Raw genomic sequence first — 24,846 nt, 5'->3', positions numbered from 1 at the left:
AATGTGGGTCTGGCAGAAGTTCAGAATCCAAAAGAATGTAAATTATTTTCTCTCAGTTGACTTTTCATTAGCAAAATACTACATGCAGCATCTCTCCCTTTCTTCTTTTAACTATACAGGATGCCCTTTCCCTTCTAATGCAATGAAAATACCATAAAGGCACAGTGGAGAATTTCCGCTAACATGGAAGTGTCATGCAAAATAGAGAATTTGTAATTTCACATTCTATTCTAGCAAAACCCTGATTTTCAAAGTGCCCTATACGCTAAGAAGACAGCTGAGCACTGAAATCCAGAGCAGGTTTTTTTATACTTCTGATCACTTGATCATTTATGTAGATACTTATGGAATTAACATGTAGTCACTGATCACTGAAAGTAACCAGTGCTGTTTTCTATTCAGTATTTTGTCTTCACTGGTGTGCTGGCAATGGTGACTTGTGCAGTCTTTCTCCGTCTCAACTCTGTCCTGAAGCTGGCAGTACTTCTCATCATGATTGCGATCTATTCTCTGCTGACTGAGACCATTTATGCTTCCCTTTTTCTGCAGTATGACAACTTTAACCACAATGGAGAGTAAGTGTTCACAGCCCCCTTTAGGAACTGCTTTTTAATAAGGTAATGGGTCAAGTCTTGCCACAGTGCATGCGTATTGGATAGCACCATAGTTAAGTATGGAGTGATGGTTGCAAGAAGCAATGACTAATCCAAAAAGATTTATAATGTGATTCTTTCTCAGGCCTTTTTATTAAAATGTTCATTTCATGAGGACATTCATAATGTTTGGCTTTTATGTCTCTCATAATCCATCCATATTGCTAAAAATATGCATTACAGTGCATATACATTGGTTACTTCTATTCTTGAAAGCTCCAGAGATACTGATTGAAACTCTAACCTCAATTTAAGAAAACCGTAGTGAACAATTGGTTTTTTAGGGGCATGTTTTTAACTGAGTAAAACCCAAACTATAACGTGTAGATGTGAAAGATATAAGGAATACAGGGATGATCCCATTTTGTAGGAGTGCATCTGAAGGACAGACTCTGCCTCCCAGGCTTCCTTCCCAGCAAAAGGACTTGGAGAGGACAGAATAGCCACAGTAATTTGCAGACTCAGTGCACTAAGCTTTGCAATAACTGAATCTAGAGCACCAGTGATTTAGCTCATTGAGAAAAACACTTCTTCAATCTTTGATACTTGACCAATTTAGTATTGCAGTTGCTTGTGTTTGTAAGTGCATGCCAGATGAAGATCCTCAGAATGACAGAAAAGCATGGGTTTGCAGTGCAATTAGTTCTCACAACAGCCACATCTTTACACATAGTAAGGCTCTGCAAGCATATCTTTCCTTGCTAGCTTCCTACAGTAGCAAGGTACTAAAGATTTGGGATGCAATTCCTTTTCCTAATGCCAGTTATCATCCTACAGACTAATATGACATATAGCATATTCACAGCAGGCTCCAGAAAATATGACAAATGGCAGTAATCAGCACTTTGGCTAAGTAACTATAAGTAGAAAACATAATCATTGTCTTTAATTTTTGTCACTAATCAAGCACGACAAAGAAAGATTCTCCCTTGTGTGAAAATCTTAGAGAATTTAGAGTAGTTTCTATTTCTTGTTCCCCACAGTCCAGGACATAGGGAGCTCAGCTGAGATGCTGAGCACTCAGGACAAGGATCTGAACTTCAGCTCTGACATTAGGGAGCACGAGGTTCAAAGCTGTGTGCCCAGAAATGTGTCTGTTTTCTTAGTTATACCAATTAGTTGAATAAAAGGTTTTGCAACTCCCTACAAAACTCATCTAGCTCATATATTTGTGGCTATAGCTACATTACCACAATATCCAATAACAGATGAGTTCACAACTAAGACCTTTGAGGCTGTTGCCTTTAGCCAGTGTACAAGGGGTCCTTCTGGAATGAAATCTTTGGGAGCTTGTATTTCAGACAACTTCAAAATGTGAAACATTTGAATGCCAAAATATTTGCAGATGTCAAAGATGTTTCCTTCCCGTCTTTTGCTCTATATGGATGATTCATTCCATAGTGGTACATTTCCTCACAGTAAATTCTTCATGAGACCCACAAAGTCAGTTCAGTTAGCTCTCTCACAAGAAAGTTTCCTTTCATTTTAGTCTCCATCAAGCTCTGCTCTTTCTCTCTCTAATTTCTCCATCATAGGAGTCCTTCTCTGGCAAATATCACCTGATCTTTTTTTCAAAATTGCTATGGAAAATAGATTCAGGGTCTTGACTTCACTTTATTCTTAGATCTCAAGGCAGACAGAAGATTGTCCCAAAGTGTCTTCCAACTTCTTCTCCTTGTTCACTCCTTTATTAACTTTTTTCACAACTTCAAGCTTTAAGCACCTCTTAGCTATTTTCTCATCTTTCCTCACCTCTCTTCAACAAAATAATTGCCAAGTATCCATGTTCAATTTGCCTCCAAATTTAGTTCTTTCTCCCTTTTGATTTACTATAAGATTGGCCCTACCAGTTCCACAACCTCTTCTTTGATGTCTTTTCCCCTGGGAAACATGCCTTTCCAAAACCTCCTGGTATTACAGAGATACTAATTTTCTTCAGTTTTGTCATCTTTCCACATAACTGTAATTTCTCCTCATATCTGAAACCCCATTTAATTGCTTTGGACCCCTTTCCACCTTATTTTGTCACACTTTCTTCATGCTCCACACACAGCACCTCAGAGATTTCATACAGCAGATTTCATACAGCCAGTACCTTCTTGGCTCCTCTTCTTTGCTTCCCTACTGTCTGCAAGAGTTTCCTTCACTTCCCCTGTCAGAGGCAGACATTTCTTCTCTGTGCTTCTCTTTGTGACTCAGCAAAACCAGTCCTAGTTACTGTTTGCCATTTTTTTGATGCCCCCTTGATCCGCATCTTCTTCCTTAACTCACCTGTCATCTTCTCCAAACCTTTCTCACAATTGGGGCATATTTAACTTTCAGCACCTGCCTTGGGGTTCATCTTTTATCTCTAGGCCCATGCACTGGGCTTTTACTTTCACAGTCTGGAATTTTCCCTTTCCCAGCTCCAGCCTCAACCTTTCCCCATCCAGATGTCACCTCCTGTCCTGCACAGGGGCTGTGGTGTTCATGGTTATTTACCAGGCTCCCAGGAAAAGAGACTGACTGACACGCATTTGAAAGAGAAAGATCATCACCTTCTGTAGACCTACTGTAGGCTACAATTTAATTATTTCATACATTTGTCTCCAAACAGTGAGCATTCCAATTACACTCCTGTTTTCTTGAACTAATTATTGCTAAGTTAAATTTTCAAATACAGGGGATTTTTTTAAAGAACAACAAAAAGTACCAGGGTGCATTATGAAATAAAACTTCTGAACAAGTGCAATGTTGACAAATCAATAACTGTACTTTACTTTGGATTTTTTTTCCAGCACAGACTTCCTGGGTACAAAGGAGGCATCTTTACTACTGATGGCAATGTTCCTTTTAGCTGTATTTTATCACGGCCAACAGGTAATGCAAACATTTGCTTTAACCATTCCCTATATCACTTGCAATTACAGGATGTGACAATAATTACTTCAAAATACCAACTGCCTTTTTATCCACTTGAGCATATGACCTTTAACAATTTAATAAACAATATGCAGAATCTGACTAAAGAGAGCCCACACCTGACACTGCCTAGCATTCTTAAGGAACATGTGCAATATTCTATTCAGCAATATGCAAGTTATATTGCATTTTCTAATAGAAACTGAAGGAACAAATGGGACTTCATTTATCTTAGGTACAGGTACAATTCCAGTGGCATCTGACTGCATCGGTGCACTTGAGGAAGCATAAAACCAAAATGAAGAAAGGGAATAACAAACAGTAAATAATAAAACTCCCATGCTTTAGAGTAGTTTTGTATGTTCATAGAGAAATGCAAAAGATTTAAGGAAATGAGAAAAATTTGTGGCTAAGCACCAATGGTAACTTCTTTGGTTCATGGACCACTTGCAAGAATCCTTTCACATAGACCTAGATCATAACCAGGATTTAGGGGCCTCAGAGCTTTAGGCTGATATCCTCAAGGAGGAACTGCGAAACTGGGTATTTCAAGAATCCATACACAGTGCACAGGGAGAGTAAAGTATGACAAATTAAGATTTAAAACAACAAATGCATTGAGTAAAAACAACCTAAAGCAGGGTGTTTTCTCCACAGCACTTCTGGTTGGCAACCTCTAGGCTGCTGCATGCCAAACATGCTGATTTTAGGCAGTTTCTGTTCACATAAAGGCAAACGGGACCACTGCATCAAAGGAAGCAGCAACCACAAATGCCTTTAGACATTGTCCTTCATGTTCAACTTGCTTAAAGATTTTCCCTTCAAAAGCATCAGGCTGATTAATACCAGCATTTCTCAATCCTAATTTGAGTGAGGCAATGAGAGAGGAATGTTGCTGTGATGAATAACACAGTATTATACACTTTATTACAATACTACAATAACTTTATAAGTTGTGCAGGTACCTACAGGCTCTGTTCTTTCCATAGGAGATCAAAAAGAAGGCAACACGTAAAAATTCTAGTAATTTTCTTCCTTTTTATCTTTTTTTTGAGGAAATGAGGAGTGAGTGAGTAGGGGAAGCAGGAGATGAAATGCACTTTGTGCCCAGATTTAAGTTTGATGGAATACAATGTACTTTGACGTATCTTTACCAAGACATAAAGCCCGTATAGGAAAAATATACAACAAATAAGAACTGAACATAACAGATTCATGATAAACCATATAATATTCCCAATGATTCTTAACATATGCAAAGATACAAATCTAAGGGTTGGAAATTGTCTAAAGTGAGAGTAAGTACGAAGAAAGAAAACACTAAACGAGTTTAGGTAGAGCAAGGATTAGGCAGAATCCATTCAATGATCTTTAGGATCACAATTCTGAGTGTAAATGTCTGTCTTCTACAAAAGCCTGATCTGGGGTGTTTAAGAGTATTTTCCAGTGCAGAAGCCTGTTAGCACAGCACAGCCTTTTTCCATTTTATTAATATTCCTTGTTCCATAAAAGAGGATGGCTGCACTCAAACTACCATTGGAAACGGTCCCTGAGACATGCTAACTCCTGCACGTTCTCCCAAATGATTCATAGGGCCACTCTGTCAATTTAACAATACCCATTGGCAGTGCCCAGGAACATTTCCTTGTATTGTTTAATTTCTTATTATAGAGTTAACCTAAAGGCCTCTGTATAAATGCCAACTAAAAAATATATAAAAATTTCATCCAGAGCGCATTAAAAAAAAAATCTCTTCAATAGTCTGAATTGATGGGGAGCACAGTAAGTCCAATAAAGCCGTTCTCCAACACAGCTTTGCTTCTCACAAACTGCAAAAGTATTCTGAAGTAGAATAGCTTAAAACTTGCCTCATTCTAGGTGGATTTACAAAAAAGATTACTTTTGTAAGGTTAAATTCATGGGCCTTTAATTTCTGAACAACTAACTACTGTTCTCTATCCATTGTGATTTGAAGTTAATCCCCACTTTTCTACACAGAATTTTAAGTGAGATTCAAGAAAAAGTTGTGTGAGACTGCCTAATTAGACTCAGGGCATTCTTAAAATCTTACATGCACTTCAGCCAATAAATCTCAAGAGTCTCTTGTGCTAAACCTGTAATTAAAAGTAGTTGTGTTACTATTATATGACATCAGGCTAAATAGACTAATTCCCTATTAGAAATCCAATTTCATATAGAAGCACATCTTTTTAACATGAGTAATATGTATTTTACAGCAGTGTTTCTGCAAACTAAACGTGAAAAAAAAAAGCACATGAAAGAAGTGTTGTGGATAATTTTGAGGCTAAACTTACTCTGTTGTAAAATGTCTTCATTTACTGCTTTATCTTTTTAATGAGTTAAGTAGAACATTTTGTATGGACATAAACTATCCCTTGAAATCCTATCAAAACACAATACCATATACAGTCTTCTCTACTAGAAATGTATCTCTAGTGAAAACACACAGTATAAATAGCTTATTAACCCCGAGTGAAACCTTCTGCCATGGCTTTAAAAGGGAAGGTCTTAACAATTGCAAAGAGAGAATAAAACTACCTACAGCAGACTCAATCCTTCCTCTCCCTTCACCCCAATTAGACCGAAAAAGATGCATTATAAAACAGAGGGCAAAATCCTCTCTGGTTTCTTTTAGATTGTAGATCTGAGAGTAGATGGTGCCTACACCAGATGAGTGTTCTGGTGTAGGCAAGTGTTGACTGACTGGTTTGCTCCTCTGCTTCTGGGGCTCTTTGGTACAAAGGAAGATTTGAACCCTGACAGGGCAGGCACAGACAGCTGTGTACCTGATAACCTCTGGATGGCAGGGCTGCAGCTTGGCTCTGCAGAACCTTGTGGGAAGGGAGGAAGGACTGACATCCCTACACAGCAATTTTTCTGCAACAGTCATGACCCTCTGAACCTTCTTCATGCTTGGGAAAAAGGGGAGGAATGAGGAAATGCAAAGAGGACATTGTTCTAATTGAAAGAGAAAAAGAGAGGGGGAGACATACCTAATTCTGGTATTATGCTTCAGGACTCTTCTTTACCTTTTCTATATTCAGATTTTAGTGTAGTGAAGAAAGGATATTTGCTTGTTTTATCTGGAGTTTTTGAGTGGTTTTGGTAGTTGAAAGTGTCCCTTTGGGATGTAAATACTCTTTTCTTATTCTTTAAGGAAGAGTATGTTGTCCTTCAAATGCTGATCCTTACCTGGTGCTTACCTTGCATGTGGCAATTGTCTGCAGAGCAGTTGGGTTGTACACCATTTAGAGGACATAGGTAGTGTTAGGCCTTCTGTATAATACATCTTCTCTATTTTCTTCACTCACTATTGAAATTAGGGGTGTTTTGTAGAGCTGCATATCAGGGCAAAAAAACCTGGACATTCCAAGATTTATGTTGCAGACAGTCATTTTTACTGGCACCACTAAGCCCGGGAACATTTCTTTACACAATCAAAAAATAAATCCAAACCCCAACCCTATGATTTTCTTAGTTTTAACAAATATCAGAACTTAGCAAAGCATCTTCTTAAAATTTTCTATTTTCAGACCTCATATGTAGCACACCCTTTTATCTCTGAACTGACAGTGTCGTCTCAGTTGTCCACTGAGGATGGAAGAAAAATATTTCATGTTACAATGTGATTGTAAATAACCAGAATGACACTATCTACAATGTAAAGATTAGCTGCTAATATTCTAAGCTAGGTTTAGAGATGTGAAATTTTCATGTACAGCAGCATAAAAAATTAGCTGTGAAAAACTGTATTAGTTTTTTGCAAAGCTCTTATTGTAGCAACATTAAATATCTGAAGCATCAAAGAACTCACAATCCACCAGCAGCTCCTGCTCCAAGCCAATCTGTAAAACATCTTTAGAACACCTTGCAAAATTACAGTCAATGTTGCCTTCTCAGTCAGCTGGTAGAGATAAAAGTCAGTTATGATCTGATATGGGCTCTGCCTTCTAGCACAAAAGGAAGGGGGAAAGAAACTGAAAAATGTTGACAAAAAAAATTTAAAAATACTTTTTTCTGACAGGTTTTTTTGGTGCCGTTAATTTAGGGAATTAATAGTTCAAACATGGAACATCAAAATACTAGAACTGGAAAAGATATTGTTTATGAAGGTGTCAAGAGCATCCAGAGGGCAAGTAAATCACTGCTAAATTGCATACAACCTTTCGAAGTTTATATCAAGCCAGGGTCACTTTTAGCTTTTAGGAAGGAAATCTCCCTGGAGTACAGTCAACCTGTAAGCCCCCTTGCAAGGTGCTTTGCATTTTCTTCTGAAGAGTTTGCCATTGGTCACTGCTAGTGACAAAAAATGTGAGCAAGATGAGTCACTAAACAATGCCTGAACCCCATCTTGGTCACTCCCACCCACTGCAGGCTTGCCCTTTATTTCAGCTTAGTACATGAATTATACCCCAACCACTTCCTTAATCCCAGCACCTTTTGGCAAACCATTTGATGTCTCCCAATTGTAAAATTCATCTATTTCCTGGCATAATGCACTTCTCTGCTGGGTGTTTGATTATTATTATCTCTGGTTAGAGCATCTCAAGCCTCACAAATATGAAACCTATTTCATTTGAAAACACATATGAAAAGTGGAACATATTTATTTCATACCAATACCAATATCTTCCAATACCTTATCTCCTGTCTGACTCCATTATCTAACTAATAAAGAGGTGCTTAAAAGGAAAATAATTTTGTGACATTTTCTAGCCACTGACCATGGCAGTAATATGACAAATATTATTTTGCCCAAGATTCCTCTGAGACACTTACCATACACAGGGCAAAGAAATAATCTCTTTTTTTCTGGCAATTGATTCAAATTCTTTTAGTCAAAGATCTTCAGCAGCACTGAAGGCGGTTACATGGCACAAGCAGCCTGCCAGGATGACAATACAATCTCTACTCTTATCTTGTCAGCTTTTATTTTTGCCTTTTTTTCTTTCTGGAACTACAGCTTGAATACACAGCAAGGCTGGATTTTCTGTGGCGTGTTCAAGCAAAAGAAGAAATCAATGAAATGAAGGAGTTAAGGGAGCACAATGAAAATATGTTACGGAATATTTTACCCAGCCATGTTGCTCGTCACTTCCTGGAGAAGGATCGGGATAATGAAGTATGTATTGGGTTTATTTCTGATACTTTTGTCGAATTAGCAAAAGAAAAGCAGATCCATTTGGAAATAGTTAGAACTTAGATCTCAATAGGATTCATTACACAAATACTGCCAACATTTTGTATCTGATCCACATTAAAAAATGTTCATGTTTTAAAGTAAAGGGTTCTGCACTTCTAGGACCACATCTGGAGTGCTGTTTCCAGGTTCAGGCTCACCGGTAGGAGACACATGGACCTACTAGAAGAACAAGTCTAGCGGAGGGCCACCAAGATGATCAGGGGATTGGGGCACATGGCATATGAGGAGAGGCTGAGAGAACTGGGTTCATTCAGCCTTAAGAGGAAAAGGCTGAAAGAGCATCTCATCATTGTCTTCAACTACCTAATGGGTGTTTATAGAGAAGACAGAGTCAAACTCTTTTCTGATGTGCAAGTGGAAGGACAAGAGACAATGACACAAGTTGCAGGAAGAAAAATCTCAGTTAGATACAAGGGAAAAAAATCCTTGGAAAAGTGGTCATTGCATCGGGGATCAGAGATGTTGTGAAATCTCCAGTCTTGGAGTTATTCAACCGTCAACTGAGCAAGGTCATGAAAGACTTGACCTAATTGGCCCTGCTTTGAGTGGGAACTATATTAGATGACCTTCATAGGTCCCTTGCAACCTATGAGTCTATGAAAATCTAGTATTCCTAAAAAAAGATACGTGAATTTAACAGAATGTCTGTGCCACCTTAAGATAGACCAGTGTCGCAGAAGTATTATTACAGCCCTGCCTGTTATTATGGAAGGAATCTTTGCAACACACTGCAACACACCTGATCCTCTCGCATCTTCAGACCCATGGAAACATTTTTGCCATTTCATATTGCCCCTGAATTGCTTCTTTGGGGCAGTTAACAAAACACCCATTTCAGAAACATAGTTTGTGGATATGTTCCTAAAGAGTTTTTGTAGTACAGAAAGAATAGCTTAATAATGGAGTCTCTGGATATTCCTAAGACAGAGTTTAAAGAGAAGTTGCTGAAGGGATAAAGTCAAGTCCAGAATTTGTTCCTGAAAGCAGCAGTAAGTCACTTACTCCTCATCTGAACTAAGTCAAATGTGTATTGTAATATTATCTGTGAATAAAGGCTATTGTATGATGAAATTGGAATTTTCTCATGTAATGTTGGAATGATCTTTTATAATGAAGAGTTTACAAATGTTACAAGGTTCAGGCTGCCAGCACTGACCTATCTATTCATTGTGCAGCAAACAGGAATCAAGGCTACCCTTTTCTAATTGTACATTTTGGAAATAGATGTAGCCAGATGAATTAGACTGCACAATGAGGAAACACTGTGTTCTGAAGATGTGATTTCAAATATCACCTAGGGAAAGATGCTATAGTGAGAAGCTACAAGAAAAGGCACTTTAGAAATCAGCCTCTTGAGGAATTTTACACTCTGTGGGTATTAAAGTGCCATAAAACCACTGTTCTGCAGATGAGAAAATGTGTGTGTGAAAGCAACTAGGTTAAAATTCTTCATTGCAAATGGAGCAGACCCTGATACCAACTATGAGTGTGTTCTGGTATATCTGCATTATGGATTTTTCAGGAAATACATGTCCTCTCTTACACATTCATTGACATACACTCACATGCATAATGATCTTCAGAAACAAACAGATGCCCCATGGATCACTGCTGATGCTTCAATAATTTGCCACTGAATTAAATTCCACCACCCCTGCTTTTTGTAAGGCAATTTCCAGAGTGACTATACTTGGGGATGATTTATGCATGAGCCGGCTGGCTGTAACATCTACCAGATTTCAGTACAATCAATCCTGCAGTTCATGTCTGGCCATTAAGTTAATTTCTCTGCTCTCAAAAAATGAATTCCCAAATGTGTACTGTAAGCGTTTTCTCATGGATGTATTATTTCTGTCTTGATGCCTCTTACCAAAAATAGAAAAATGGAGCAGCTGAAGGCTCAGCCAGTTGTTTTCTATCTTCGTGATCTGAGTAAAGAGTATGTCTGTGTGTATATAAGCTTCTCCTAGCACACACTGTCTAGTCTTCCATAAGCATCCATGAACTAATGTGTGTATTACTTTTTTCTATACTTATGAAAGGGAATAAGAGTGTCCTTAGAGTATTGCTTCCCTGACCCTGCAGATGTTCATCACTGAAAGAAAGTGTAAGGGCAGGGAGGGAATCAATTGGGTTTTTTTCTCTATCAAAGCTTTGCAGTGTCTTTGGAAACTAGCAGAATTTTCCCACTTTTACTGTAGGACACATTGTTAAAGAGTCTAGAGAAGTAGCAGCATTAGCAGCATAACAAAGTGCAGGGCAGGGGTTCAGGATGCTTTTCTAGGGAGAAGCAGGCTGAAGGAAGAAGAGGAGCCTGAGGTGTTCACATCAGGTGTATGGCATCCAGCAGTAAGTCCTTTCATCATGAGACCAAAGATCTAAAATTTTCTAAAGTACACTAAGAACATTGAGAAGCAACTACTCCAGGTCAGAATGTCATAAGGGAAGTCCCAAAACGGAAATGAAATATCTGCCATTGGGTAAAACTAAAGAACTTGAAGCTAGAAAAAAATTAAACAAAAGAGAATGCATATGGTTGTGGTATATTAGTCACTAGAAAAGCATAACAGGAGTTGTGGGGGCCTCTGTCCATGGCATTTTTAAAGTTGAAATTAATTTTGTTCCTAAAAATGTGTTTGGGTTCAGAAAAGAACTGACTGCATTTTCACATATATAATGAATGACAAGAACCCATCCATAAATAAATCTGTCATTCAGCACCAGAGTGAATTATATGAATAATGTAAGTGGAAGCTTATCCCAGAGCATACTTTATCCTAATAGTGTCCTGTGTTCGATCTCTTATAAGCTGCTTTCTGTCCCCAGTAACTCCATTATCACGCTCACTTCTGTTTCTCCCTCCTTTCAAACCCTAATAACAGGAACCTCTCCCAGAGCCAGGCAACCAAATAGCTCAATAGTCATCTTAGGAGAACTACAGTTTACCACAGAGTAAGGGCTCTTTGAAAACCTGTGAATAAACAAACTGGTAAAGAGCTGTGGTAGTGTGAAGTATCAATTATCCACCAGAAAATGTGGTAGCTGAGAGGACTCTTTACAAAGAGGCCATATTAGACATTTTAAATGGTTCTATCTGACCCCTATTAATCAACAAATTTAGAAATATATTGTCAACTGCAAACATTTATGAGACAGACTTAAACAATAATAAATAATAAACATTAGGTTCCTTTTACCTGCCTAACAGTGTTTGATTCTCTGGTATTTGTACTTGCAAATGAAACCTTCATTTCTTCAAGTGGTTCCCCATATAAATCAAAATGAAAAATTCTATTACATTTTTGCTGGTGTAGCCCCCTGACTTCAGAAACAGAAAGAGTAGGCTTTCAAAAAAAGGGCAAACCCCGCATATAATCTGTGATTAAAAAAATGTGAGAGCCGTCAGCCTCCTGCTGTTGAACTTGGCTAACACTTAATACACTAATGCTAACCTCAGATATTAACATGTTATGCATGGAAAAAATAAGAAACCTATCTTAATTGCAGCCAATTATGTTCTCTTCCCTATATTACCACCTCAACACATTTTTCTTCATTGTTCTTTTAGGAATTATACTCTCAGTCCTATGATGCTGTTGGTGTGATGTTTGCTTCTATTCCTGGATTTGCTGACTTCTATTCCCAGACTGAGATGAATAACCAAGGAGTAGAATGTCTGCGTTTGCTGAATGAAATCATTGCAGACTTTGATGAGGTAATACCAGCTACAAGAGAAAATCTGATAGTTCTTAAACAATGAGTTCCTAAATAACAAATATGTCATCCTAAATTATCAAAGTTAGTAACTATTCCGCTTCCAATAATTGTCTGATTTTTTTACTCCGGTTACAATTGTTTATTTTGCTTTTTTGCACTTAGTCTTGCCAAGATTTGGTCTGAACGACCTAGTGAGATAGAGACTGAAATCAATAGTTACTTGAGTATAAACATGCATAAATAAAAGGACAATCTACTCCAGTGTATCTTGAAGTAGAACATGCCTTAGTTCTGTAGAAGAAAGGAGGATGAAGTTATTTGCAACAGTTCTGGAAAGCAGTGGTCTAAATCCAAACAGACAAAGATGTTATTTTGAAGACATTAGTTGAATGGACTCAGTGAATGTTAAAGGTAAAACAGTGTCATGTTAAATGTGAAGCACACAGCTCAGGAGCAAATGTTGGGTAGAGAATGAAAAGTGGTGACATATTAACTGAGCGGACTTGTCTGGTCAGGTATATTATACAGAGGTAAAAGAAGTAAAGCTGCATGTGTTACTGAGGAATTCAGAGGTGAAAGGAAAGCTAAAAATAAAATAAAATGGAAAGGACATGGAAAGGAAAAATAATTTCTTTAGGTATCTTGTCCAGTTAATTTCAGAAAGGAAGCTGAGGAGGGGATAAGATAAACAGGAGAAGAAAAATCAGGACGCCACTGTAGCTATTGCCAGGTGGAAGCAAGGAAAACATGGGAAGTGAAGAGGGAGTCAGGAGCAAGTTGCGTACTTGGTGTTGTATACTCTGCCAACTAGTTAGTAAGGACACTTAGACAGGTGGTATCGTGTCCTGCAATGAACCCAAGAGGAATTAAGAAAGGGGACAAAGGATAGACCGACAAAGAGCTTTGAAAAAACTTTAAAACTAGGAAGGGTGAAGAAGTAAAGCCAAAATTACCTAGCATCGGGAGTTTTAACCTATACACTGCAAGCAGTTTGCAGGAGTGTGTAGCTCTCCTAAGGTCCCCAAGTGATAGAAGGAGAAACTGAGCCATCTCTACTTAACAGTGAGGTTGGATCTGTGTGCCAGACTGGAATGGTCCAGACAGAAAAGGGGAGGGGAAAGGGCTAGGTGGTGGTGGTATCATTGGTCTGTGACTCTGGTTTTGGAACTTATTTAAAGAGAAATTGGGAAAAAGACATCCTTTTCATGATTCCAGAATTCTGCTGAGCAAGGCAAGATTAGTACTAAACTGGACAGCAGGGGAGAAGGCACATGGATAGCAGGAAATCATTGAGAAACAGTAAAAAAATCCTACCCAAGAAACCCATGTTCTGTTTAATCTCTGTTTATCACAAGGAATTTTTAATTCATTTCTGTATTGTGGTAGAGTATCAACTGGAGAAGTGATAAGTGTCTTGTCAGCTTAAAATTAAGACGCAGTTCAAGAAAACAGAATTTGTTCCCTCAAAAGGAGCTGGATCTGGATCTCACATCCCACATGAGCTATGTAACGATAGAGCAATTGTCTAAAACAGAGAAGGAAAAGACTCCACTTAGATTGTGGTCTGAAAAAAGACAACATCTTTTACCATTTAGGGTCTCAACTCAAAAAGCATAATCAGGGTGCAAAAGGCTGAGTTTTTAAGGGAAAACAAGAAGACATACTTAGTCTTTGCATCTGGACCAGGATTTTGTCTATAGATTAATCATACAGAAAATGTTTTTCCAGAAAACTAAAGTATTGGCAGAATTGAGACCTCTCCAGGGTTTAGAATACAGATGAATGAAGATTTAAGAACCAGTGTCCTTTTTTTTTTTTTTTTAATTTATTTAGTTCTAACTCAGTCCTACTTTAAACAACTATCTCTCTTTGAGGATGTAGCCTAGAGTTTTTGTTTTGGTTTGGTTTTTTTCTTTGAAGAGCAAGTATCTCCAAGGGCTTCAGAGGAAGGTACTGGAGGAAAAGATGAAAGTGGAAGGCATGCAACTGAGAAAAAAAGATTAGGAAATAATTTTTTTTTTTTTTCATTCCATCCTGAGCAGCAAGTACCTAAGACCTCTCACAAGTTTTGAGAAATTTATTTTCAATTTGCTCCTCTGGTGGCAGTTATGTTATCTTCATTTCATAAGTGGAAAACAAAGGCACAAAGGGGTAATTGACTTTCCTGAACTGTTTTGAAAATAAAGATACCTGTTCCCATGGCAGAAGCTAGAACCTAAATATGAACCCAGATCAGGGTCTTTACTGCACCTTCATCCTTCCTCATCCTGGGCATGTGCATGGGAAATGTTCATAGAGTGGTAGCTCATAAAACTAGACCAGGGTTAAGGTTACCAAACTCTGAGAGATAATAAAATTGAAAGTTTATCCATATAATTGGTCAGATACTAAAATTATTAGTGGGAAATAGAAGAATTCACAGGGGATTCATCCTTGCACATTTTAGTAGAAAAAACTACTCTCCTATGAGAAGAGCTCTGTAACGTGCTAAGCTCCTGCACTGCTTTCCCTGTGGGTATAAATACCTGCTTCTTATCTCTGAGATCTTGCACAGCTGTCAGCATGCTTCTTGATTAAGAGTTTTGTTTTTCTTTCCAGATCTGATTAAAATGATTATGGCTCAAACTTAATGCAAAGCCTATGGCCATGAATTATTTTAAAATATTTTGTCATGCACGTTCATATAATCTTCACAACAAAATTCCATTGCCACTGTGGCAATTACTGAAGACAAGGTTTTCATCAAAAGCCCTAACACAATATTACATTCAGGCCCCTAACACCTGCTCTGTAATTAATAAGGACCTAATTAGGGACTGTATTATGTCCCAGACATGTTTAGTTGAATAATAGGTATGTTGTTGGTATGGGTAGTAAATGAAATTACGTAATCCCCTGCTGACTGCTAAGCTATTTCCAGCACGGTCATCCATTAGTTTATTTTGTCTAAGCAATCTGAAGGGTGATATGCCAGGCAGAACAAGCGAGTAATCCTACCCATGGAAAAGGAACCAGAAGTCATTTCAGGTATGATGTTTCAGGGTCAGTAATGTTTCCATGTAACTATTGACTGACAATACATGGTGTCACAATTCCTTGTTTTTCATGACGTGTCTTGCCAAGATTGCCTGCTGTCTCAATACAGCTCTGGAAGCAAAATGCAGATGTGCAGCTTGAGAGCAGAGCAGATCTGTTAGCCCTCAGAAAACTTTGCTTTTCAGCATCATGTGAACACCTCTGTGAAGATACCCAAATGTAGAAGCCTTAGCACTCATGCTGTTCTGGAGCAAACCGTTGGAGGTTTTTCAGGGAAGCATGCTTTAGAGGACACTAGACATCTAGGTTTAGACAATTGACTAGACTTCCTAATCTCAGATCAGATTCTACTCTGTGAGTCCCCTCCCTTCCTTACATAGATAATAGGGATTATCTGGGATAGTAGGGATGCTCTGTCCATAGGGCCAGGAAGATATTTCTGAATGAAAGCAGTGGTAAAAATACAAATTGACCTGGTTTGGAAAATGTGATAGGTACATGAGAAGGAGATCTGGGTTATTTCTTTCTCCTTTTTAGAGGAGTTTCCTTGTTACTACAAAACATAAGGCTTACACTCCAGATCCGTTATTTTGTTTTCCAGGTAATGGATCTATGTTAGGGAGACAAAGCCAGTCAAACAAAAAATAGTGAACGGTGGAACAGAACATGCCACCAACAACTGCATGGGGTAGAAGCCCACAGAGGGGTCAGGCTGTGACTGGGTCTTTCTTAGGAAGCTGGGGGAACCTGGTCCAAAAGTCAGGCTTGGGGAGTAGGTGATTGACTCAAAGCACAGGTTTTACTCAGGGTTTTTTTCCGTGATGGCTCACAAATCTGTTGGTTTCCAAATTATCCAGGCTTCCTGTCAACTGAGGCAGAATGGGAGGTGTTGATTTCTGGATCAAAAAAGGAGATTTTTTTTTAATTTGACATATAGCATCATTATAGAATACAGTTATATATAATTTCCTATTTTGTACCCAAGCACAGGAGTGCTGACAGGAACAGTTCATACATCAAAAAAAACCCCCATGAACATCGCAAATCTACCTTTATAATTACCCATTTTTTATATGACTGTAGTCTAAAGACACTTACAGGGCTAAACTCCCATTCTTAGGGATATTGCACCAAAAAAATAATATTGGAACATTTCTGCTGAAGATTATGAGTCTTGAAGGAATTTTTCTTTTTTAAATGTAATATTCTTTCTAGCCTTTTTAATCTATCATTTATGTATCTTAGTGATGTTACAGTTGGGATTTGTGCTTTAATAAGAGCTTTCTAGTTCATGGGCAGGTTTTTCCCCTCAGTTTCTTTATCCTGCAGTGATTTACACAGTGTTTATGGCAACAGATTTTAATATATTATGTTGCCACAAATAGAGGTTTTGCCAGAACACAGGATCCTGCTTTCAGACTTTGATGATTACTTGTAGCTGTATGCCATGTCGCGGAACATTCTTTTTTGTACTACTTTGTGTATGTTTCATTGCATGTGTATATCCCAGGGTCTGACCTCCATATAACCTTGGCTGTACATGAATTGCAGCATTGAGCCATTAGTTGCTTTTCAGATACCAACCACATTCCAGTGTTTGAAAATGTTCCCTGGACTATCTTGGTAAATTAGCAAGCCTATTTAAAATGTCATAACAAATAGCAGCTGATTTAGGACTGAGTTGGAATATCTTTCCCCAGTATCAAAATCCATCATCCTGTCATGCAGTGAAGAAAGTAATTGGTAAAGAAACCATTATTTGAAGAAGGAAAGAAGCTACCTAACAGACAGGATAAAGCAGGAAAAAAAAATAGAGATTTGGAAACAATAATGAATGACAAGAAAAAAGATAATCTGAGATTATTTCTTCTAAATTGCCTCACAGCCAATAGGTCCTTTCTTCCTTAAAAAGAGTGTTTTTAGATATTTATCATACATTTTAAATTACAGTGCTGTTTGTTGTTGCTTCCAGCAACCATCTGGAAAATAAAATATAGGCTGTTTTAACCAAGACTATTTTCTCCCCTTGCCCACACACCTGGTGCTCTCAGACTACTCACAAAAGCAGAGCTACAAGAAATGATCTTTAAGAGAGCAGTTGGAAGAGCTGCCCTTGTAGGAGGGATATGTAGATAATGGGCTTTTCTGGCGGTTTCAAGAAAAATGAGAAGCAGGTCAAGTTTTTGGACTTTCCTGGCTTGGAAGCGAGCCATTGACCATATGGCTTTGTATTCCCTGCGCGCAATGCTGTGCAGCCTCCCATTAGAGACAGATGGTGCGATATCTGTACATGAACAGCAAAGCTTCCAAGACCCCGGCACTCCGGCTGACGTACACTGTGGTTAGTTCAATGGCAGGGGATATTTCATGTTATGTCTTTGGTATGTTTCTCCTTTTGAATGAAATAATCCCTTTAGTTTTTAATTGACAGGAAATTCAAACCCACAAGATGGAAAAAGAATGCATGACAGTATATAAAAAAGGGGGGAAATGCTTCATTAAATTTTTGTCTGACCACAGCAAGAATTTTTTTTCATTTAAATTCCAACTAAGTTGAGCCTTTAGAACTGAAAGTTTGAAATTCCTTTTCTCTGTGAACTGGGTTTTTTTTATTCCAGGACTGCCTAACCAGATTGATACGTAAATTTATTAGATACCATACTGCTTATCGTGAAGTTTCCCAGGGTATTTTGGTATTAACATCAGCAATACACATTTTTAAAGCCTGTGATGAGGTGATACGTGCCCATATCCCACATAAAGCTCTATCGTCATTGATAGAGTTCACAACCTGAACTCAGCTTAGGTCTCTCAAGGAAGGCTCTGGCTTCTATTTCATGGAAAGACCTAAGTTAAATTGTGAATATGGACTTGGAATAAGGACCAAACTGTCACTCCCACTCCACTCAGTGCTTTAGTCGCTAGACTAAATTTATTCTTCCTCTTGCAGAGTCTCAATCTGACAAGTTCTTAATGCCTACTTATCACCTATAGCTATCTCAAAAACATACAGGTGTTTACTGCTTCCCATTGGTTCCCTGTATTTTTTATAGAAGGGGAAAATACATAACAGAAGTGCAGACTGAATAACCCAATGGACATACCAGTGTTAGGTCTGACAGTAAGTAAAGGGAAGCATGGGATACAGGAGGACTTGATCTCTCATAGAAGTTCTTTGGAGGCATCTTCCTCCATCCATTGACTGTATAAGGTGGTTAAAATGGTTATTTTAAAGGGATTGAATTCCCTTTAATATTGGTCCCATCACCTGAATTGTTGCTGTAGCAGCAGTTAACTTGCAAACTGAGTTCCTCCAAAACAAATTTAAGAACACTTTTAAGTGATCAAGTCTTCTTATATTCACACAGAGAGTTGGTCTTCACTAATTTTCCGTGATTATACCTCAGGAAACACAGGACTCATCTGCATTTAAGTAAGGCTGGAATATGCATGTCTTATATTATCCCTTACGTGATTTACCAAACAGCTTTACAGAGCACAGCAGAATTTAGCTTGAATGCACTTTGCAAGTAGATGATGTTGCAGAGTCCCAGCTCAGTGTGCCCCAGAACCCAGAATGAGGTGTGCACTGTGACCAACTGGAAGATATCATGAGTGTAGTAATTCGTTTTGATATCTGTAGAAGCATTTTGCATTAAGAATTTCAGAAGTAACTGTGGTTTTTCACATCTGTATTAGTTACTAGGTGAAGAGAGATTTCAAGATATTGAAAAAATTAAAACGATTGGCAGCACATACATGGCCGTGTCAGGATTATCACCTGAAAAACAGGTAAGAGAATAGCTTTCTTTAAGAAGCAAAGCTTTTGGTGTGTCCAACCATTCATGTTAGAGAATATTATTGCTACCTTTATGATGTTCATAGAGCTGTGTTTGCTAAAAGAAAATAGAAATTTGGGGCTTCTGGCAGACAACAGTTGCACTTCTTGATGAATTGAAATGACATCCTGTGCTCGGAACAAGAAACATATGAATTCTTTCCTCAAATTTAGGTTTGTAGGAGAGAGAGAGGAAAAAAAATCTCTTTTCAGTCACACTGATGTGAATCTAGAGCAGGTCTATCTATATCTTTGGATATACTCTAAAGTTACCACTGGAACTCAGACTGGAATCTGCCTGACAGCTTCCAATGATCTGTGAAGAGAGAGGATCTATTAACTGACAGCATACTTATGCAAGTGTAAGGTTGCATTTATACATTTTTGTGATGATGTAGCTGTACATCTACAGACAGCATGATAAACCTTATGTCAAAAAGAAAGCAGACCCATCAGTTCAATTGAAGAACATCACAAAGCCAGAAGGCTGCACGCTGCCCTTACTTGCAGAGCTGCAAACCAAGCTGAGGGAAAATTCAGCCACAGAGGACACATGCACAGTCACAGCCATAAACCTCAGATAAGTCAGATGAGAGAAATCCATTCATAATTATACCCAAGAATATGCCTGGAAACAGGGTCTCCAAAGAAATAAGATGAGGCTCTAAGATACATCCAGCGAGAAATCGGCTGTTGCTGAAATCTGTCTTGCTTGGCAACCGGTACCTCTCCCCAAGGAAGAGCACCACAAAAAAGGGTGTGCTGCCCCAGATCAACCACAGAGTGGGAATCAGAGCTGCCCACATTGATGGCAGCTGCCAGCAAAGAAGCAGCCAGATTAGTGTGAACTTTATAAACCAGAAAATTTCCATTGTTTGTTTAGAATACATTATAAAACATGTGGAGTGTAACTAGCTGAGCATCTCCCACCTACAGAGTAACAAGTGATGCTGACAGCTAGAAATCCACAAAACTAGACATGCATGAGATTTTTGTTTGTTCCAGTTCAAAATGATTTTGTGCAGAGATGGCAAAGAAGGACTGAACATCAGGGAGGTAGCTGGTTATAGCTACACAGCTCCTAACCACTTCTTTTGACTCTTGATGTGGGTAAAAATACAAAGGGAGAAGATCTTGACTGCATTTCCAAGACTGATTAACTCATCCTTTTTCTTGAACTGTAATAGCCCAATGGAATTTTTATGTATGTTTTAAATATACTTATCTTCATACATACATGTCTATCATCTTGTCAGCACCTAAGAAGTGAGGGCTGCTGAGGGAGGCTGGCATGCTGTGAACTGAATGAGGCTGAGGACAAGGACCAAGCACGGTGTGAGTGGAACAGAGTGATGCCAGGGAGATGCTTATGTTCAGTATTAAACGCTGAGGATGAGGAAAATTGCAAAGGGCTGGGCTGTATGACCCAGGGTTGGCTTGCAATGCTTCATTCCTATGAACTGGAAATTTGTTTGCTGAAAGAATTACCTGGTTTCAGAATAGAGGAGACAACATTGTACCACTATCAGGCCAAAACCACGACTGTTCCTTACTCTATTGCCTACTCAAAGAAACAATTAAGGAGTTCCCTGTCCTCCCTTGAGAGTCCCTGTCCCATCATCTGCTCTGTTGGTGTTCTGGAAAGACTAAAACCCAGTCCTGGTCCCCATCTGTATATCGACTGCCCTGTAGGAATGGAAATGGAGGGGAAGGAGCAGGGAGTCACTTGACTGCTCTAAACAGAGGTGACTAATGAGCTACAGAATAGCCTTTTCTCTCCCAACTAACTGGTCCCAGGCTGTCTGGCTTGCCCTGTTATTCCTGTCACTATTTCATCCCTGAGAACACTGGAATTAGTGCTTTTCCTGGGTGACAGTTTCAGCAAAGGACAATTCCATCTTTCACTTTTTTTGCTCTACTTCGCGCTTACATGGGTCATCCCTGGTTCTCACTAGTTTTTGTCCCTTGAACCCGAGCTTTCTCAATCCTCTCTATACTTTCTTTCTCAGCCTTAGATAGATTTCACATGCCTTATTAATTCCCCTGATTGCCCATCAGATTATTGACAGGAAATTACTTTCTTTGGTACTTCATGCTAAGCTGCTCTGTATCGAGGTATACAAGTGTTGTACTATAAATGGGAAGCATTACCATTAATAATACCCTACCTCTCTTGGATCTAGTACATTGAAACTGTTCTTACAAATTCCAAATTCAGACACTTGGCACTTGGTAGAGATGGGTGGGAGCTGGGCAAATGCAAAACTTTTCTAACATATTGATTTACAACTTACTCCTCAGCAATGTGAAGACAAATGGGGGCATTTGTGTGCTCTGGCTGACTTCTCCATAGCTCTGAATGAAAGCATACAGGAGATCAACAAGCATTCATTTAACAACTTTGAACTCCGTATTGGTAAGCACAGTTCAAACATGAGAATTAAAATGGGGTTTTGTCTGCAAAACTCTGCAAGTGCACCCCAGGAGCATTGCAAGGACACATACAATTTAAGAGACACCGAATACTGTATCCTCTGTTTTCAAATGTACTTCATCCCAGGCAAAGTTAGAAATAAGAAATACTCCATTTGTAGAATATGGGCCCTGATTTAGGGACTGCAGGAGTTCTAAGTTTTAGTGAATTGTGAATGGGTAGCATAATTAAGCTACTGTCTTTAACAAGTCTGGACAAAAGCCCATAGATATAACACAAAAAAGTGAACTGGGCAGCCCAGATCTAACCTCAAGCTTGATACTGGCTTGCACGGTCTCTAATTAATCTCCCTGTTTCAGATTCTTTTTCAGTAAAGGTGTAACAGTAGCTTATCCTAAACCCTGTGTGTAGTACTTTGGTTTTACACAAAAATTGAAATCCAGTTCTGACCTGACTGGTGGCAGCAGCTCTAAATTGTTGCGATGGGGAACCTATTATCCTGGATGGGATATCCTGGATGGGTAATAGGATGGGACATGAAAAGGTGGCCTGAATATATGGCACGTAGCAGCAGTAAACCTGATGGCTTCTCATGCTGATTGGCTCACTGGCCAAAACGAAAAACCAGCTGGAAGAAACATGGCCTTTACAGATGACCCTGCCATAAAAAAGCTGAAGTATATTCATCAGTCACAGCATGGAGGGTCACAGCATCACTATCTGTGGTCTGCACTTCCTAAGAGTTTTGAACAGAGAGCTCTAAGTTCCCAAGATTTCTCAGGGAACATGCATCCACTCTTAGTAAGTGTGGATCACTTGTAAAGAAAGATTTCATAAAGCATGAATGCAACAGTCTTTGGAAATAATTTCTATCACCAATTTAAAAAAATATTCTTTAAAAAAAAATCTAAAAAGCTAAGATCCTTTTGCCAAAGATGTGCCTTTCACTATCACTAAATGTATTCTTAAATCACTTCTGTAGGAAAAAATAGTCTCTTCTATATTATTGCTTGTCTTGAATTCATGCATCAATCTTACAAGATACAGTCTTTCAATGCATTTGTAGAATAATATTTTCACTTCATGGAACATAAGAATGTAATTTCTTGACTGTATAGCCTTCAACAAGTGTAGACCCAGAAAGATCCTTCCAGAGAGATCTTTCCTACTACATAAGAATCAGTTTGCAGGAGCTTTGGCAATAGCGTGCAGAATACAGATGATATGTAAGTACTGCGGTTCCACTGAGATGTACATCCTGTAAAATAACTCTGTGGATATAATTTTTCATGTCTTCTAGCTTTTCTGGCTTTTTTTTTTCTAACTTCCTTTGTATATACACCTCTTCCTTAAGCTTAGAGATAAGCGTATCTGAACGAGGCTTCTTATAGTTCTTAAGTGCAAATATGTTTTTCAGCTATTCTTGTCTAACTGTCTGTCTCTTCTCTATTTTTTTTTTTTTTTTAATAGGGATTAGCCATGGCTCTGTTGTAGCAGGAGTCATCGGTGCTAAGAAACCCCAATATGATATCTGGGGCAAAACAGTTAATTTAGCAAGTCGAATGGACAGCACAGGTGTTAGTGACAGAATACAAGTGCCTGAAGAAACGTATCTGATCCTGAAGGACCGGGGATTTGCCTTCGACTACCGAGGAGAGATTTATGTCAAAGGTATCAGTGAACAGGAAGGAAAAATCAAAACATATTTTCTTCTAGGAAGAGTTCAACCAAATCCTTTAATCTTACAACCAAGAAAACTGACTGGACAGTATTCATTAGCAGCTGTTGTATTAGGACTTGTACAGTCTCTTAACAGGCAAAAACAGAAGCAAATCCTTAATGAGAACAATAACTCTGGAATCATAAAAGGACATTATAACCGGAGGACTTTGCTCACTCCCGGTGGATCTGAGGCAGCAGCCCAGGCAGAGGGGGCTGACAAAACTGAATTGCCATAATCAGCATTTTGTTTGTGTTCTTTTTTTTTTATTATTTCTTTTATATATAAAAATAAATATACAAATAAAAAGGGTTTAATTTTTTTTAGAAGAAGTGTGATTATTTTCTGGTGTGCTATTTCAATGAGATTCAACTTCCTACATATTAACAAATGGTGTCAGCATCTCTCCCTTCAGCTGTGATTAACTTCTGAATCTCCAGACACAGTAGCTGTAGGCCACCGCTCTGCTGTGCCAGCTACCTGCAAAAAGGGACAAAAATAAACGCTGACTGGAGAGATTTAGAACATAAATTGTGTAGGGAGTTAATGACGGGGAAAGGAGGGAATACTGTCCACACTTTACAGGTGAAAGCAAAGGCATAAGGAGATAGAGTAGGTTCTTCTCACCTTTAGTTGCCTTCACAAGTGCAGTTATAAGCATGTAAACTAGTTGCCTGGTCTCCATAACAGCCAGGGAAAAGCTAGTCAATACAGCCAAAGGATTTTAAGGTGTGCTATCTGCCTGGGTGTGAGAATCTGGGAGACAGAGGAGATGGGTCTTGCCCTAAACCCACTGATTCCATTGAGTCCACGAGCTGTGGGCTCTTAAAATAGCCTCAGGTGGCCTCCTTACAAGTGGGTGACTCCACTGTGGACGGATAAATTGCATGTGGGTGTCCACCTGACTTCTTGCACCCAAGCCAGGAGGTCAAGGCTCTCCTGTAGGCACTAGGTCATACCTGTCAGTCCTGTTTGGAGGGCTCAAATGCGCTATGGTATCTTGACAGGCACAAGACATGTATGAATGATGACAGAATTACACCTTGAATGACATATCTGAAGCCTACAGCTGAGTCTATTGTCCAGTCAAGGAACTAACCAAATTCTCTGGAGTCAAGTCCCAGAGTTTAGCTCTTAACCCCATCGCCAGCCTGAGTTCTCACCAAAACAAGGGTTGTCTGAGGCTGTAAAATGAGCATGTGCTGAAGTACAGCAGGAGGTAAAGCTCACCGCTAAACTCCTGCTCAGTTGCCTTAAGAGGAAGAGAGGCCAGACTGAGGATACTCCAAATTATTTGTCTGCCAGCACAGAGACAGTCCTGCT

The 24,846-nt window shown here is 38.8% G+C and overlaps 1 protein-coding gene across 2 annotated transcripts in view; it reads left to right on the top strand.

The window, feature by feature from the left end:
* Positions 1 to 23,855, top strand: part of ADCY8 (adenylate cyclase 8) — a 131,790-nt gene extending 107,935 nt beyond the window's left edge. For both annotated transcript variants that reach the window (XM_069780068.1, XM_069780069.1), the window contains 7 exons: positions 403 to 575; positions 3,431 to 3,512; positions 8,539 to 8,697; positions 12,347 to 12,493; positions 19,231 to 19,323; positions 21,671 to 21,785; positions 23,274 to 23,855. In XM_069780068.1, coding sequence (XP_069636169.1) covers positions 403 to 575; positions 3,431 to 3,512; positions 8,539 to 8,697; positions 12,347 to 12,493; positions 19,231 to 19,323; positions 21,671 to 21,785; positions 23,274 to 23,761 — 1,257 coding nt within the window. In that variant the 3' untranslated portion in view covers positions 23,762 to 23,855. The remainder of the gene's footprint in view (positions 1 to 402; positions 576 to 3,430; positions 3,513 to 8,538; positions 8,698 to 12,346; positions 12,494 to 19,230; positions 19,324 to 21,670; positions 21,786 to 23,273) is intronic.
* The last annotated feature ends 991 nt before the right edge of the window (positions 23,856 to 24,846 follow it).

The sequence above is a fragment of the Haliaeetus albicilla genome, chromosome 3, assembly GCF_947461875.1.
Source record: "Haliaeetus albicilla chromosome 3, bHalAlb1.1, whole genome shotgun sequence".
NCBI classification, from domain to species: Eukaryota; Metazoa; Chordata; class Aves; order Accipitriformes; family Accipitridae; genus Haliaeetus; species Haliaeetus albicilla.
The sequence above is the reverse complement of the archived record's forward strand: the minus strand, read 5'-3'. Positions and strand labels throughout refer to the sequence as shown.